General features: G+C 55.3%; 8 protein-coding genes across 8 annotated transcripts; 5 read left to right on the top strand and 3 right to left on the bottom strand.

Moving 5' to 3' along the window:
* The first annotated feature begins 35 nt into the window (after positions 1-35).
* Positions 36-1,461, top strand: EV422DRAFT_283297 (ATP12-domain-containing protein). Its single transcript, XM_053065979.1, has 5 exons — positions 36-169; positions 245-386; positions 469-620; positions 695-795; positions 862-1,461. The coding sequence occupies exons 1-5, from the start codon at positions 62-64 to the stop codon at positions 1,265-1,267; spliced, it is 909 nt and encodes a 302-aa protein (XP_052921429.1). The 5' UTR covers positions 36-61; the 3' UTR covers positions 1,268-1,461.
* A 337-nt stretch (positions 1,462-1,798) lies between these two features.
* Positions 1,799-3,248, bottom strand: EV422DRAFT_571643 (lipoic acid synthetase precursor; the record flags this gene model as incomplete). Its single annotated transcript, XM_053073018.1, has 3 exons — positions 1,799-2,064; positions 2,142-3,135; positions 3,228-3,248. 3 exons carry the CDS (start codon positions 3,246-3,248, stop codon positions 1,799-1,801), a joined length of 1,281 nt encoding a protein of 426 aa, XP_052921430.1.
* A 660-nt stretch (positions 3,249-3,908) lies between these two features.
* Positions 3,909-6,138, top strand: EV422DRAFT_545263 (uncharacterized protein). The gene is made up of 7 exons (XM_053071451.1): positions 3,909-4,519; positions 4,650-4,714; positions 4,780-4,920; positions 4,995-5,119; positions 5,192-5,543; positions 5,631-5,736; positions 5,812-6,138. Exons 1-7 carry the CDS (start codon positions 3,990-3,992, stop codon positions 5,984-5,986), a joined length of 1,494 nt encoding a protein of 497 aa, XP_052921431.1. The 5' UTR covers positions 3,909-3,989; the 3' UTR covers positions 5,987-6,138.
* Positions 5,957-7,025, bottom strand: EV422DRAFT_283357 (endoribonuclease L-PSP). The gene is made up of 5 exons (XM_053065980.1): positions 6,672-7,025; positions 6,476-6,609; positions 6,324-6,405; positions 6,198-6,255; positions 5,957-6,128 (listed from the first exon to the last, which is right to left on the bottom strand). The coding sequence occupies exons 1-4, from the start codon at positions 6,880-6,882 to the stop codon at positions 6,200-6,202; spliced, it is 483 nt and encodes a 160-aa protein (XP_052921432.1). The 5' UTR covers positions 6,883-7,025; the 3' UTR covers positions 5,957-6,128; positions 6,198-6,199.
* A 25-nt stretch (positions 7,026-7,050) lies between these two features.
* Positions 7,051-7,848, top strand: EV422DRAFT_545270 (uncharacterized protein). The gene has a single exon (XM_053071452.1). The coding sequence runs from the start codon at positions 7,079-7,081 to the stop codon at positions 7,592-7,594; it is 516 nt and encodes a 171-aa protein (XP_052921433.1). The 5' UTR covers positions 7,051-7,078; the 3' UTR covers positions 7,595-7,848.
* A 325-nt stretch (positions 7,849-8,173) lies between these two features.
* On the top strand, positions 8,174-10,142 carry EV422DRAFT_283425 (uncharacterized protein). The gene is made up of 6 exons (XM_053065981.1): positions 8,174-8,295; positions 8,360-8,514; positions 8,590-8,740; positions 8,828-9,184; positions 9,291-9,604; positions 9,691-10,142. The coding sequence occupies exons 2-6, from the start codon at positions 8,381-8,383 to the stop codon at positions 9,893-9,895; spliced, it is 1,161 nt and encodes a 386-aa protein (XP_052921434.1). The 5' UTR covers positions 8,174-8,295; positions 8,360-8,380; the 3' UTR covers positions 9,896-10,142.
* A 692-nt stretch (positions 10,143-10,834) lies between these two features.
* Positions 10,835-11,937, bottom strand: EV422DRAFT_283458 (uncharacterized protein). Its single transcript, XM_053065982.1, has 2 exons — positions 11,647-11,937; positions 10,835-11,581 (listed from the first exon to the last, which is right to left on the bottom strand). The coding sequence occupies exon 2, from the start codon at positions 11,476-11,478 to the stop codon at positions 10,843-10,845; it is 636 nt and encodes a 211-aa protein (XP_052921435.1). The 5' UTR covers positions 11,479-11,581; positions 11,647-11,937; the 3' UTR covers positions 10,835-10,842.
* Positions 11,938-13,140: 1,203 nt separating this feature from the next.
* Positions 13,141-13,927, top strand: EV422DRAFT_607933 (uncharacterized protein; the record flags this gene model as incomplete). Its single annotated transcript, XM_053073826.1, has 2 exons — positions 13,141-13,459; positions 13,766-13,927. Exons 1-2 carry the CDS (start codon positions 13,157-13,159, stop codon positions 13,925-13,927), a joined length of 465 nt encoding a protein of 154 aa, XP_052921436.1. The 5' UTR covers positions 13,141-13,156.
* Between the last annotated feature and the right edge of the window lie 681 nt (positions 13,928-14,608).

Raw genomic sequence — 14,608 nt, forward strand, 5'->3', positions numbered from 1 at the left:
AGATTTGAAGATTTCCGGGAAACTCAGACACCTCCCTGTAACTTCCCATCAACACAACAGCATGCCGCCCAAGCACTTATTATCCCTCGCCACCGCTGCCGGTAGGCACGGCCGAACGGCGTTCGCAAGAACCGTCGTGACACCTGCGACCGCGCCACTATGCCGACGGGTAAGCTATATCGTGGGAGAGATCACATAGCACGTCAAACGGAAGGCAATGTCAACTGATATGCATCTTTCACAGGCGTTTGCTACCACAATACGGGCGCGGGAGCAGGCAGGAGAGAAGTATGCAGAGAAGGCCGAGGACGTGAGCGCAAAGTATGCGAGTAAGACGAAGGGGATGACGCGGTTTTGGAAGACGGTTTCTATGGAGAGGGTTGGTGGTGCGTCTTACTCTAATCTCTGTTTTTGTCGGGCTACGGGAGGGTGGTATCCATAACCATTTTTTTTGATGTTTTTGGTTAGACACCTTCCAAATAACCCTCGACGGCCGCCGCATGAAGACCCCCGACGGACACCCGATCGCCGTCCCCGCCAAACGCCGTACGTTGGCGTTGTTGATTGCGGGGGAGTGGGAGGGGCAGGAGAGGTTGCTGAAGTCGTATTCTTTGCCTTTGGTATGGGAGTTCAGAGTGTTGGAGAATGTGGGTGGGATGTGGGGCCGATTATTGAGATTTTCGAATTTTGCCAGACGTCGATCGTAGTGAGAGCGCTGGACTCGTTCTCGGATAAAGCGATTAGGGAGGGCGTTATTGAGAATCTGCTCAAGTATGCTGATACCGATGCTACATGGTAAGTCTCTCATCGCACCTCTGCCCTCCAACGGAACCTGGGTTGACCTCGCACCCCCCCGAACAGCTATTTCCAAGACTACCCCGACTCCTTCGTCGCCCTCCAATCCACCCACTGGAAACCCCTCCACACCTGGCTCGAACACACCTACAACCTACACCTAAACACCACAACCTCGATCCTCTCGATCAAACAATCCCCGGAAACAATACGCACCCTCCGGAACATAATCAGCGAGTTCGACGACATTGAGCTCGCGGCGTTTGAGAAGGCTGTGTTGTTTTCCAAGAGTTTTGTGGTGGCGTTGGCGTTGGTCAAGGGACGCGTGGACGTGGATGAGGCGGCAAGGGCTGCGAGGTTGGAGTTGTTGCATCAGATTGATCGGTGGGGGGAGGTGGAGGATGCGCATGATGTGGATAGGGAGGAGTGTACGAGGCAGTTAGGGGCGGTTGCTTGTGTGGGGTTACCGTAGGTGGGGAGAGGATAGGATTCGGGAGGCAGGGGTTTGTTCACGGCTCCGTTTGGGCTACCTGTTGAGTGGTTGATGTGACGGGCGTTCCAGGGATCATCCTGGAGCGGACATCACCTGCAAACCGGGCCGGGGATGGACTAGGGCTCTCTGGACGTCGTGAGGGATTCTTCGACATGCACCGACGCCGGCTGCCCCTCCTGTACCCGCAACAAGCCTCCCGCCCCCTCCCTCTGGGAGGGGGGTAGACTAGACCACCGTGTAGTCCATAACTTATGTGTGATATATAGACTGTCTATCCCTTTTACGCATGCATGTAGCACAGATGTTTTGGGGCGGGGCCGACCCGATATCTCAACGAACAGATAGCAGGAGATACATGAAGTTGTTATGATTGATGTAGCAGTGGAGCTTCGGGGGGAATATATGGGGTTGTCTAAAAGATGCGATGATGCGAATACGTCTGGATGCCATTGTTTGTCGACAAAGACAACAAAAAAAACAAAAGAAGGAAAAGGTGCCTTCCACCCCCGCTCACGCCTCCGCACTCAACCGCAGCTCATCCCTCACCTCCGCGCTGCGTCGTCCCTTGAGGACATTCTTGACGTAAAACTCGCCGGCCCTGTACGAGCTCCTGACCAGCGGGCCAGCGGCCACGTACAGGAACCCCATTTGGCGGGCGCGGTCGGCAAAGTGGTCGAACCGCGACGGGTGGATGTATTCGTGCACTTTCATGTGCTTCTTTGTCGGGCGCATGTATTGGCCGAGGGTTAGGACGTCTACGTGGTTTTCGCGGAGGGCTGGGGAATATAATAATCATGATAGAGGTGCTAGTGAGTGAGTGAGTACGAGTAGAGGCGGGATGAGGGGGACGTACCCGCCATAGCCTGCAGCACCTCCTCCTCCGTCTCCCCGAGGCCCAGCATCATACTCGTCTTTGTGATCAGGTCCGGTCTGACCCGTTTGGCGTGTTGAAGCACCGCCAGACTCTGCCTGAACGTCGCGCGTCGATCGCGGACGTATTTGGTGAGGTTCTCGACCGTCTCGACGTTGTGCGCGTACACGTCCAAGCCCGATCTCGCGACCGCTTCGACGGCGGTGAGGTTTCCCGCGAAATCGCCCGTGAGGCATTCGACCAGTATATGGGGGGCTTTTTGTTTGATCAGTTGGACTGTTTGTGCGAAATGGTGGGAGCCGCCGTCGGGGAGGTCGTCGCGGTCGACGGACGTAAGCACGACATAATCCAGGCCCCACCGTGAGATCGCCTCCGCGGTATGTTCTGGCTCATTCGCATCGAGGGGTTTGGGGGCGCGGTTGGTCTTTACCGAGCAGAATCGGCACCCGCGGGTACACTCATCGCCCATAAGCATGATCGTCGCCGTCGCCGTTTTGTCAGGGTTATCGGACCCGCCACCCCAGCATTCACCGATGTTGGGGCATTTGGCTTCCTCACAGACGGTATGGAGTTGCAGGCCGCGGAGGTCTTTTTTGATCCGGGAGAAGTCTTCGCCGATGGGGATGGATGTTTTGAGCCAGGAGGGGAGGCGGACGTGGGTTTTGCGGCGGAGGGCGGCGCCTGTTAGGGGTTTTTCCTTTGGTGGTGATGTGGTTGATGGTGTCATACCATCGGCGGCGGCGGCGGCGGCGGCCTCAGCCTTCGCGATCGTCTCCTCGATCGACACGACGGGCTCACTGAGCTCCAGCGCCTCCTCGGCAGAGATGGTGTTTGGCGACGAGGTGAGGAAATCGCTAAAGTTGGGTCCGCCCTCTAGTTTGGCGGAAAATCGATCGCGAGACGCTTTTGCTGGTGCTGGTGCTGCTTTTGAGGGTGCGGGTGCTTCGTTGGAGGATGCTGTTGTTGCCATCGTCCGCTGGAGAAACGGATATGCAAGACGTTGTTGTTTAGTCATTCCATGGTTCTTCACGCCAGGGCGGTACTGCCAAGAAGCCCCCAAAAACTTACCATGTATCCCATCCCGGCCATCTTCACAACTCCTCTACTACCATCCCTCACAGTTACATGAGCGGTACAATAGCCCCTCGGGGCCGCAGCCGCAGTGGTCCTAAAAAGGACTGCGGATGAAGGGCGGGGGCCCATTTTCGCTGAGTAAACGTTTGGTTGGGTGCTGCAAAAAACCAGGGTGCTGCGTCGACACCTGACTGACCCGCTCGTCGTCGCTCAAGGGGCACCGTAAGCTGCTGTCGGTCGACGAGTTCGGTGTGCAGTAGGTGCCGTTGAGCGCGTAGATCTAGAGTTGGTCGTGGGGGTGCCTTCCTCGATGAGTTAGTAGGCGTTGCGCTTGGGGGTTGTTGGGAAGTCTCTGAAGGGCTGAAAGGGGATATTTCGCCTCCGCCAACTCAGGTGGTAAAAAACATCATCGCCTCGCTGCGAGCGTTTGTAACGGTTCTCGAACTGAGCCAAGCGGCCTGGGCAGCGGGCAGGCATGATTTGGTCACGGATCTCGCCAGACGACGCCAGATCATATAGGAACCTCCCTGATGCCATGCCCACAACGCGCTCCTTAGACGGGCCAATCAAGTCACAGCCTTCGCTGACCAATCAAATCACATAACCCAAACTCACGAAAACGCCATACTGTCAAAAGACCCCTACTCTCAATGCGTCTCGGTATGGACTTTCAGATTCAGATTTCTTGCTATAAGTCGGGACTGCATGTGCACGCAGGCGGATGGGCACTTTGCATCACCATAAAAAACCTCAATCATGGACCCAACATCATCTAGATCAAAAAGCAGATCCCGCATAAATGAAGACGTAGAAGGGTCCAAAAGATCTGAACCCCCTCGCCACAAGAAAACCCGCAAACCCTCGCTGGACATGGAGGACGAGGAGGCAAGAGACTTGACCGAACGACCAAAGAGTGGGACCCGCAAAAAAAGAACACATAGAGATCGCGACGCGGACCTTGATCATCAGCGGGATGTGGAGCGACAGGGACAAACATCGATGCGAAACGAACCTGACACGGAACCTGGATATACAAGTCGGGAGAGGGGCAGATCGAAACATGGAAAGGCCTCTTCCACGGCGACGCTCGATCGGAATGTGACTATTGATAATGAGGACGAGGCGAGGGCGGACTTGGGGCGGACGCGTGGGCACAGCAAGTCGAGGGAGAAATTACGGAGGGAGCGGGGGGAGGATGTTGATGACGGGAGAGGTGGCAGGATGGAGAGGAGCGGGTCTGTGGGGAAGCTGAGGAAGGCGGGGTCGAGTGGGAAGATGAGTAAGCAAGGGTAGGTGTGGACCTCTGATGCGAGATGTACTGCCAGAGGCGTGGTCGCAGCCTGACTTTTAGCCTTAGTAGTAACGTCTAGTTTTGCGATGTTCAAATCGCCAGGTACGGGTGCTAAGCGGCTATATAGGAAGGTCAACGGACCGTCAACCGGAGAAAGAGAAGTACATAAAGATCAAATCGCCAACGTCAGGTATGCGATTGGCGGGTCATCCATTTCACTGCCATGAGTATTTCTAAATATCACCTCCCTACCAGACCAGTACGTGATCTTATCAACCAGTGAGCTGCAGCGTCTGGCCAAAAGGACCGAGCATGAGGCTGAGCGCGGAGATCTGCAAGCAAATGAGGAACTGCCGGTTGTAACGCCAGACGACGTGACGGCGTATTATGTTCAAGGTTTGCTTTGCGTGCGTGCGTGCACATTTCTTAAGAGTACTTCTTGCATCGTGTTTCTGACAATGTTGTGATAGAGGACGGCAGGTTCCGCCCGGGCTTTAGTCGGAATCCCCGACGCTCGAACCACCTCAACAACGAGCTTGAGATGGGTTACTACGGGCAGAAAGCCAAAGATGCGATGTTGATGCGCTTAGCAGATGTACGATCTACCCGTAAAGCGCCTCGTGAGCCCCCTTTCGCGCCGGAACTGACTCCCCATTCTCATCAACAGACTCTGCAACGCGAAACGAACCATCTAACACATCTCCTCGCCGGGATCTACTGCGGTCTCTGCCTCCTTTCCCTGCTGCTCCTCCCAACCATCTCCTCTCTCGACTTACAACCGACGACAATAACAGCAAGCGACCTGCCCCATGAGCCCGCCTTCCGGTTTTTGGCGTTCTACTCGCCACACGCGAAAGTAGCGAATGTGATTTTCAACGTGTTTGCGACGGCGATGTTTCTGGACGCGGTGAATGTGTTCTATGGGGCACCTCGTGGGATGAATGAGACGGGCGAGGGGAGGGAACGATGGTGGTCGAAGAGGTTGAGCTGGGCGTGGGTGGCATTTTTTCTTGTCATTGGTGAGTCTGCAAAACGCGTCCAGTTGGAGGATTGTTCGACGGTTCCCTCAAAAAGTTTTGGGCTCACGGGTTCCGTGCGTTTCTCAGTGACATTCATAACATGGCTCGCAACGGTATTGATCACCCCGCTGGACGATCGGATCCACGAGTCGCAAAGTACCGCCGGTGCCGGACCATACGGAGATCCCGAATGGTATGTTCATATGCGCGCCCGGTCACGCTTAACGATGACGATATAGTCGCAGCACGGTTTCTCACTCATTCCCAGGTTCTCCTCATTGGCTGCATTCCAGTCCAATCCATCGATTATGGAGGATCTATACCGGTGGAAGATCCTGAATTTGCTCCGCGGCGTGTTCGGTATCATTGCGTGGCTCCTTCTGCGGTGGATCAACAATCATCCGACGAATGTCATATGGGACAGGACACAAGTGCTTGTTTAGCGAGTTTTCACGGCTTCTATGTGCAATGCATGTACACCATAGTTTTCCAAGCATTTGTTATGCAGACGGGGGGTCCTGGTCGTGGTGATATATATGTCCATGTTCAAGCACAAGCTCCATCTTGCCCTATTCTACTACGCCGCTGTGAATAGGTTTTACGTCCGTAACCCAAGATTCTGTCGGACCGAAAAAAGGCGCCAAACAGATGTACCCTTAGACAAGAGCGACTGCCTCAATCTCTACCAAAGCGTCGCGAGGTAAACGGGCAGCTGTTCCCGTTAAGCCCGGTTAGTCCACGACTTTCACAAAATGTAACCAAAGATCCATAGCACAGCACCTTGCACAGCCGAGCGAGCAGGCCTAGCAGATCCGAACGCCTTTGTGTACTCTTTGTTCATCGCATTGAAATCGTTCATGTCCTATGGGAATTGGGAGAGAAGTTGCAGAAATTCATACATCCCCTGGCCCTCTTGGCGATGAGCGACATACCTTAAGGAAAATGGTTGTCTTAACCACCTTGTCTACAGAGGTGCCAGCGGCCTCCAAAATGGCCTTCAAGTTCTTCAAAGCCTGCTCCGTTTGTTCTTTGATACCTCCTGCTACAAAGTCCATCTTCTTGGGGTCTACAGGAGTTCTATGCTTTAGAAGAGGATTTGAATTGCAGGCTAATATCTCGCCTCCTCACCAAAACCAAGCTGTCCGGCAGTGTAAAGGAAGCCGTTTGCGACGACGGCCTGGGAGTAAGGCCCGATGGCAGCAGGAGCGTTGGGAGTCTGGATAGTCTGGATGGACGACATTGTGCGTTGATACTGGAGTGGACACGGAGTAGCAGTGATGAGACGGGAACGCAGGAGAGAAGTCCTGAGAGCTGGTCGCAGCACAGCGTTGGCTAACATGGACTGGGGGGGGTGGCAGATGACGACCGTACTGTATTGTATGTATGTATGTATGTATGTATGTACTGTTCTTGTATGTAGTTGGTGTGTGTTCCACCCGTGTGCGGGATTAGCCAGTGCGCCTGCAGGTGCGCCTGTCCAACTCTCACTTTTTGTCACTTGCATCGCAGCGCATTCCGCTTCAGGCCAAAAAAGCATGTCGCCCGTCGCTCCCGCCCAGGTCGTCCTTATCCCCCCAGACGCTGCGGCCGCTGCTGCTGCCCGCAACATCTCGCTCGCAGCCGTTCCGCACCTCCCAAACATAAACGTCTCGTTTCCGCACCTCCCAAACATAAACGTCTCTCTTCCGCACCTCCCCCCAAACAACTTCACCCTCCCGCACAACTTCACGCTCCCGCACATGCAAATCCCTCCCGGGCTCGTCACCCCGCTCCTGTTCGTCGCGGGCGGCCTCATCCTCGCCGTGCCCGTGTACTACTTGCTGCCTCTCCTGATTGCCTGCATTGGCTTCACGGCTCGAGGGGTCGTCAAGGGTTCACTCGCTGCCGCATACCAGTCGGTTGTTCTCGGCGGACTGATCTTCAAGGGCAGCGCGTTCGCTGTGATGCAGAGCATCGGCGTACTGGGCGCGCCGCGGTTCGGGCTGCTGCTGGTGGTACTTTTCCTGTTTGGCGGAGCTCTGTCCGTTTCGCTGCGCGAGACCACCGCTTGAAGCACCCACGAGGATCCGTGTCCATTTTCTTTACCTGTAATGTGAGCGCAGTGCTTGAGCAACGAACAGTCCGTTTTGCGGGCGCAGGTTCCCGACACTCGCCGAGTGTACATTTACTCCGACTTATGCCAGCCCTGGCTGAGTCGTCAGCAGAACCGACGAGTACAAAAAACAGAAACTGAGGCAACGTACGAGGTCAGGGGGGTGGGGTTGCATTTGGGGAAGCTGAGGGATGAGGGGAGGGTTGTTTGTCGGGGGGAGGGGGAGGGGGAGGTTTGGGGAGATTGTTGATAGGGGGAGTGTGTGAGGGGGGAGGTTTTGATGGGTGGTGGGAGTGTGTGTTGGGGGAGGGGGAGGAGGATGGGGTTGTGGTGTGAGTGAGGGTGGGGGCGAGGCTACGAACCTGGACCGCGAGTTGGGGGTTTCTTGTACATATGGGGGATTTCTCTTCTATTTACCATTGTATTTGAGAATCCGATGGCTGTTTGGCATACCTGAAAAGAGAAAATATGTACAGTGCATACAGTACGTACAGTACGGGTGTGGCCGCCCTTGTCGATAGCCGAACGAGGCTTGCGCGTCAAAGGCGGTGACGGGATGCCCGCGTTGCTTCCCCAGGCAGTGGCAGGCACAGTTTTGGGAAGCGAGGCGGAATTCGTCCACAGACACCCTGATGCAAGACACATTTTCCCTTTTATAAAGTAAGTAAACCCCTCCAAGCCTCACCTCGTCTACCGTCTGTTGATCTAACCCAGCAAATCCTAGTTCATCTCCACATAAGTAACCATGAAACTAATTAGCAAACACATCGACAAAGACAAATCGGGCCGAGTGACCCTCCTCCCCGAAGAATCTGAGGACATGTGGCACGCCTACAACCTGATCTCCAAGGGGGATAGTCTCAAAAGCACCACCATCCGGTTCGTCTCCCATTGTCACCATGTCCATTCAACCCGAGGGCATGTGGGTTAATGATGCGTTTCCTTTTTGGGCAGACGGGTGGTATCAGAGTCAGCGACGGGGAGCACAGACAAGAGCACGGTGCGCACGGTGCTGACGATACAGGTCGAGGAGGTGGAATTCGACACCCAGGTGTGCATGTTGAGGGTCGCGGGGAGGAATGTGGAGGAGAACAAGTTTGTTAAGGTTGGTCTGTAATGGGGGATTGTGATGTAGTGTGCATAGCGGGGGGACGACCGGACTCACACACGCACGATGTTATTGACACATCAGATGGGAGCCTACCACACCCTCGACCTCGAACTCAACCGCACGTTCACGCTCATCAAACCCGAATGGGACATCATCTCCCTCGACCGCATCACAACCGCGTGCGAGATCGCCAACCGCGCCGACGTCGCCGCCATCGTCCTCCAAGAGGGGCTCGCGAATCTGTGCCTGGTCACGCAGAACATGACGATTGTGCGGCAGCGGATCGAAGTGAATATCCCGCGGAAGAGGAAGGGGAGTAGCACGAATCATGAGAAGGGGTTGGCGAGGTTTTGGGAGCAGATTTATCAGGCGGTGTTGAGACACGTGAATTTCGAGGTTGTGAAGGTGTTGATTGTGGCGAGTCCGGGGTTCTTGAAGGTGAGTGGGCTGAGGAATGTCGGCCCAACTTTCTGGGGAGCGAAGGGTTTTCGCCCGGGATCGTGCGAAGGCTCACAAATACACGATGCGGATACACCACGCGCAGGAATCCCTCAACCAATACATCTTCGCCACCGCCATCAAAACCGACAACAAGCTCATCCTCGAGAACCGATCCAAGTTCCTGCTCGTGCACTGCTCCTCCGGCCAAAAACACGCATTAACCGAAGTCCTCCAGCAGCCCGCCGTGCAGGCCCAGTTGAAAGACACCAAATACGCGCACGAAGTACGCACCCTGCAACGCTTCTATACGGTGCTGGCGGCCGACCCGGACAAGGCGTTCTATGGGTTCCAGCACGTGGCGCTGGCGGCGGAACGGGCTGCGGTGGAGGTTTTGATGGTTACTGATGAGTTGTTTCGGTAAGTTTCTTGTCCCTCCGTTTTCTTTTTGTTCGGCGTCATGTGAATGATTTCCCACATACTCATCCACCCGGGTTTTGCAACAGCTCAGCAGACATCCCGACCCGCCGCAAATACATCGCCCTCGTCGAGCAAGTCCGCTCCAGCGGCGGCACGGTCTTGGTATTCTCGGCGCTGCATACGACCGGCGAGCAGCTGCAGCAGCTGACGGGGGTTGCGGCGATCCTGCATTTTCCGTTGCCGGATATTGAGGAGGTTGCGGAGGATGAGGCGAAGACTGGGGTGGCTTGAGGGATTGGTGTGAGAGGAGATGTGGAGCGGTAGTTCTGGGGGAGTGGGGGGCGGCACGTGTGGTTGAGGGTGGGGCGGTGACGAAGAGTGTCGGAATGGGCGCCGACACCCCACCACTTCCGCGCAAGGGCCTACGGCACCCCCCGCATCACACATCCAGGCCAAACCAGCGTTGCCCGCGGCCACCTGCGAGTTGCTGTCGGATCACACACATGCCAGCGGCGGAATCCTCGAAATACCAACAAGTGGCTAAGTCACCAGACCAAACTCGCGGCGATATCAGGCTCGCCAAACTCCACGTCAGCTACGCTGGCGCGACATCCAACAGTCTGAAATATCCAAATCCAATGAACGACCCTTCCCGTCGGCCCACCCGCTAATGATAACAGCAGCATTCACTTGAGAACGGGTGTATTTATATACTGTAATGTATTGTATATATTAGCAACATAGTTTTGTATAGCTCGTGGCTCAGTTTCAAAATGAACCGGAAATGGGGGGCGGATATCTCGCCCATGCGTTTCATTGGGGTTCGGATACCGCTGTCGTGGATTATACGAGTGGGCAGATGACGTTTCCATCGGCCCTATTTCCGAACGGCAGAGTGATAAAACGTACACAGTGGAGACTCGGAACCGACTGTACAGCACAGACCTATACATACGCCTTCTCGCCTGACCCTCAGGAGACACCACTCAACCACCTACACAAACGTACGCTTCCCCTCCATCACGCCAATCTGCACCCACACAAGCGCCTCCTCACCCTAACGCTACAAAAGGGTTCCTCCTCCACCCCCACCAGGCCTCAGCCGACGCTCGGCGCCTACAACCGCCAGGCATTGAGTACTGGAGATGAGCGAGCACCTATCGGCAGCCAACGTACAAGTCTGGACTACAATATATGCCTTTGTTATGAAATAATTACATGAGAGCTCTCTACAAGCTTCACTGATCGTTGATCTTGATCGTCGCGATTCGCAATGCCGTATGATGTGAGTGGTTGAACGCAACCCGATCCCTCCCTCGTCGCTTTTTGTGAATCGTTTTGATTTCCCGACTCACTGGATGCTCAATCGCCACCGCTTTGATCGTGAAGTAGCTGGGATCTACATATGGGTTCCCCTTCAGGACAAAATCTCTACTCCCTATTTCCCGCACCCGATCCAGCTGGATGATGTCGCCCAGCTCCAACTCATTCATTCGCATCGTTATCAGGACATCGTTCAAGTTGACGTAGTATGGTCGGCTTTTAAGTTCTACGATGGCGTAGTATTTGTCCTGGCTGCGTAGGAGGTCTAATGCTGCACTCGTCTCTCTGCTCCAAGGCCTCGATTGTTGTGAGTGACCTGCCGGCCTGGCCAGTGGAGAGTCGATTATTGGTTCCCGGGGCGTGGATGGTGTCGACGCCTGCGTTGACAGTGGTGCGGCGCCAATCTTTCTGAAAGGGGTAATTGGGCTAGCTCTGAAGCTGTGGCTCGAGGTTGTTGCGGCGGTAGGTCCACATCCGTACGACCCATTCCCTTCTGATTCTGCCACGGCCACGGCAGCTGCGCGGCCAAAGTAAAAGCCCGGATCAGACATGGAGGTTCAAAAGCAGCAGTCACCGCAGTGTGTCTTAGCATACCTTGAAAAGAGCGGGGAGATACGTGGATTGCCCGCCTGAAGATGGTTGATTCCTTTTGTGCTGGAAAACAAAGAAGTTTAAGAAATCTGTTCCTAGCTCCCGTTGTTCACGGCCACTGGACATACCAAGTGTGGATCGCAGCGAAGCCGCTGTCCTCAGTGAGTTGCAAGCCATTCTTAAGTTAGGCAGGAGTGAGCGACCGAGTCGGCGTCGTGGTCGGCGTCCTTCCAATGTCAAATTGTGACGAGTTGTGGGAGCAACTTGCGAAAGGCAGAAAGGACGGGAGCCATGCTGCGCCACGCCAGTGGGGATCTCTCGCATTTGCTCTCCACGCTACCCTTTAAGCACACATACTCTAATTGTCCCAGTGAGGGTTAGGGTTAGGATTAGGGTTAGCCCCACGCTTGCATCGGCGTTCACACGGCTGCAAAAGCCCAGAAGCCCACACTCCTGAATGTATTCGGGCGGAATCGAATCATCCTTTCCGCAGATCGATCATGGCCGCTTCCGGGCTTGTGGTTTGGAGCCGCCGACGAACCACGAGTAGTGTCTCCTCTAGCCGAATCAATGATATAACGTGTGGACAGGACTGTACAGTATGCAGGTGACCTGGGGGTGGGAGGGAATCAAAGTAGCGCACGGGGACACGGATCGGTGAAAGCGACATCTGTACCGAGAAGCAAGTACCACGCGAAGGGAGGTGCAGACGGGGACAAAGTGCTGTAACGCCAAAACCGCAGCTTGACGCTGAATGTCCGTGCTGCTGGGTACTCGTCGTTGTCTACGTGGGGTGGAAGCTGGGGGAGATGCTGCACCCATGGATCACAAGCTACCGCCGTAGGATAGATGTCGTACCTCTCGATGGTTTCTCCGACGATCTACCCTTTATGGCGGATCGAAGACAAGGGGTGCCATATCTCGCAACATGTTTGTGTAGAATAGCAAAAATGGTAAATGTATAGCGTATGTACAGTAGGATGCCAAAACGGACGTTACGACCGGCGCGTCGAAATCGACGGCATTTGGGCTACTACCTAGGTTAGTAGTCGCGGCTGGCCGGCCCCCGGTCAACCACGCAATGGCTAGGCGGCAGCCGGTGACTTCTGCTGGCCACAAAGATTTATTGACCGCGTCCATGCCGTCGTAACGTCCGTTTTGGCATCCTACTGTATCAGACTTATTAAAGCCTGCGCAACGCTCACGTGATCAAACCCACGTGATGGAACGCTCTCTCGGACGCTCTTTTGGCCACGTACTGTAATTGCACTCTGATAACACTGGCGCTCTGGCACAGTTGAATCTTGCTCTCCCTGCAGACGCGCAGGTCGCGAGTTCAATTCCCACTCCCAGACAACTTCTTGACTCCTGTCGCACTCGGTGCGGCGTGGTAACCACCGTCGCGCTCGGCGCTTCGTGGGTGTTAACTGAACAGCAGCACAACTAAGTATCACAACAGAAAGCAAGCTTACCCGCTCTCAAACAGCTCGACCCACGACCATTTTTCCTCGCGCTCCTTTTCTTTTATTCCTCCCGGTTCACATCACACAGCTCCATCACATCACACAGCTCCATCTCAACGGGGGTCTGGGGAAACCACCAACATCGCTCTTGGAGTCCAATTCGGTTCAGTTCACAATGGTCAAGCCTTGCCCTTCAACCCGAGCCGTTCAGCGGCGACGGTTGGGTTCTCAACGCAGCACCCGCAGCGGCACTCCCAGGCGCAACCTCGCAGCTTCCTCGAACGGTAACGGCGGCGATGGCAGTGGAGCGAACGGCGACGGCGACAGTGGTGCCAACGGCAATGGCAGTGACAATGGTGCCAATGGCAACGGAAGTGACCATGGTGCAAACGGGAATGGCGACGGCGCAAACGGCAATGGCGACGGCGCGAGCGGCAATGGCGTGCCCGACCGTAGCGACGTCGAGGGCATCTTGGCTGTGAGCTAGCTCATCGGCCGGAGCTTGACGACCGTAGAGCCTGTCAACTGTAGAGCTTGTCAACTGTAGAGCTTGTCAACTGTAGAGCTCGTCAACGGGAGCTCGTTGAGGGGTTCTAGACCGGAAGTGTGAAGCGTGATCACCAGGCCGTTGAGTTCCCCCAATATTGTTGATTTTCAGTTCCTGCAAAGTGGGTGAGATGAGTATCTATCCGCGAATAGCCAGGTAGATACCGGTATACCCGCCCTGCACATACCGGTATATTTCACTAGGGCTGTGTCGCAGACGCGACGTGTCGTTCCCCAGGTAGACTGGACACTCCACATTACGGCAGATGGCAGTGGCAGCGGTGCAAACGGCGGCTCGAACTTCAGCGTCAGCGGGTGCATTGCATCAACATGTCCATCTCCAACACCGAATCCATCTGTAACCCTAACCCTAACCCTAACCAGGTCCAGCGGTGCTTGAGATGCTCGCCGACGGCAAACCTGTCCACAAAGGTGGATTCGCCGCAGGTGCCGTTGTTGTGGTAGAGGATGTGCATTGAAGGAGACTGCGGGGAACGACGGGGTGGGTCAATGGGGTGCCATGTTGGGTTGCCAAGCTTGCCCTCCAACTTTGCCCACTCCCTTCAGCCGCCGTGCGTTCCCTTTATCAGCCGCCCTCTCTGTTCTCTCTGTTGCTTTTCTCACTCCCTCCAAGTTCCCCGCGCTCCCACTCGCTCGCTGGCCACCCTTTTTCCCACTCTCCCTTTTTCCCACTCGCTTGCTGGCCACCCTTTTTCCCACTCACCTCTTGGTCTCTATATCGCTCGACCCTGCGGCCTATTTTACTCAATGCGCACTGCTGATGGCGCAAACCACGCGCCAGCCACAGCGCTGAGAGCGTGAAGCTGTATATGTAAGGCCAAGCGTGAAGGGTGTAAGGCCGAGCGCGATTCTGAGCGCGATTATATCTGCAATGTACTGTATAGGTACATACGTACATACTCCGCTGAGCTGTCGAATATCCAGTGCTGTCAGTGCCATACCCCCGCTTCCCCCCATTCCCATAAGCAAGCGTAGCTTCCCCCCATTCGCATTACCAAACGTACGTAGCTTCCCCCCATTGGCTGGGCCTTTTTCTTCCCTGGGACAAGCCACACTCTGT

This window comes from Fimicolochytrium jonesii (assembly GCF_025526975.1).
Source record: "Fimicolochytrium jonesii strain JEL569 chromosome Unknown EV422scaffold_36, whole genome shotgun sequence".
In the NCBI taxonomy this organism is placed as follows: domain Eukaryota; kingdom Fungi; phylum Chytridiomycota; class Chytridiomycetes; order Spizellomycetales; family Powellomycetaceae; genus Fimicolochytrium; species Fimicolochytrium jonesii.

Bases quoted from the DNA above. Each gene is read 5' to 3' on its own strand.
- EV422DRAFT_283297 (XM_053065979.1), top strand. From the start codon at position 62: ATGCCGCCCAAGCACTTATTATCCCTCGCCACCGCTGCCGGTAGGCAC. The intron at 170-244 runs GTAAGCTATATC...CATCTTTCACAG, and splicing joins CCGCGCCACTATGCCGACGG to GCGTTTGCTACCACAATACG. The intron at 796-861 runs GTAAGTCTCTCA...CCCCCCGAACAG, and splicing joins GCTGATACCGATGCTACATG to CTATTTCCAAGACTACCCCG.
- EV422DRAFT_545263 (XM_053071451.1), top strand. From the start codon at position 3,990: ATGGACCCAACATCATCTAGATCAAAAAGCAGATCCCGCATAAATGAA. The intron at 5,120-5,191 runs GTACGATCTACC...TCTCATCAACAG, and splicing joins TGTTGATGCGCTTAGCAGAT to ACTCTGCAACGCGAAACGAA. The intron at 5,544-5,630 runs GTGAGTCTGCAA...TGCGTTTCTCAG, and splicing joins GGCATTTTTTCTTGTCATTG to TGACATTCATAACATGGCTC.
- EV422DRAFT_283357 (XM_053065980.1), bottom strand. From the start codon at position 6,882: ATGTTAGCCAACGCTGTGCTGCGACCAGCTCTCAGGACTTCTCTCCTG. The intron at 6,610-6,671 runs GTGAGGAGGCGA...GAACTCCTGTAG, and splicing joins TGCCGGACAGCTTGGTTTTG to ACCCCAAGAAGATGGACTTT. The intron at 6,256-6,323 runs GTGCTGTGCTAT...TAACGGGAACAG, and splicing joins TGCTCGCTCGGCTGTGCAAG to CTGCCCGTTTACCTCGCGAC.
- EV422DRAFT_545270 (XM_053071452.1), top strand. From the start codon at position 7,079: ATGTCGCCCGTCGCTCCCGCCCAGGTCGTCCTTATCCCCCCAGACGCT.
- EV422DRAFT_283425 (XM_053065981.1), top strand. From the start codon at position 8,381: ATGAAACTAATTAGCAAACACATCGACAAAGACAAATCGGGCCGAGTG. The intron at 8,741-8,827 runs GTTGGTCTGTAA...TTGACACATCAG, and splicing joins AGGAGAACAAGTTTGTTAAG to ATGGGAGCCTACCACACCCT. The intron at 9,185-9,290 runs GTGAGTGGGCTG...CACCACGCGCAG, and splicing joins CGAGTCCGGGGTTCTTGAAG to GAATCCCTCAACCAATACAT.
- EV422DRAFT_283458 (XM_053065982.1), bottom strand. From the start codon at position 11,478: ATGTCTGATCCGGGCTTTTACTTTGGCCGCGCAGCTGCCGTGGCCGTG.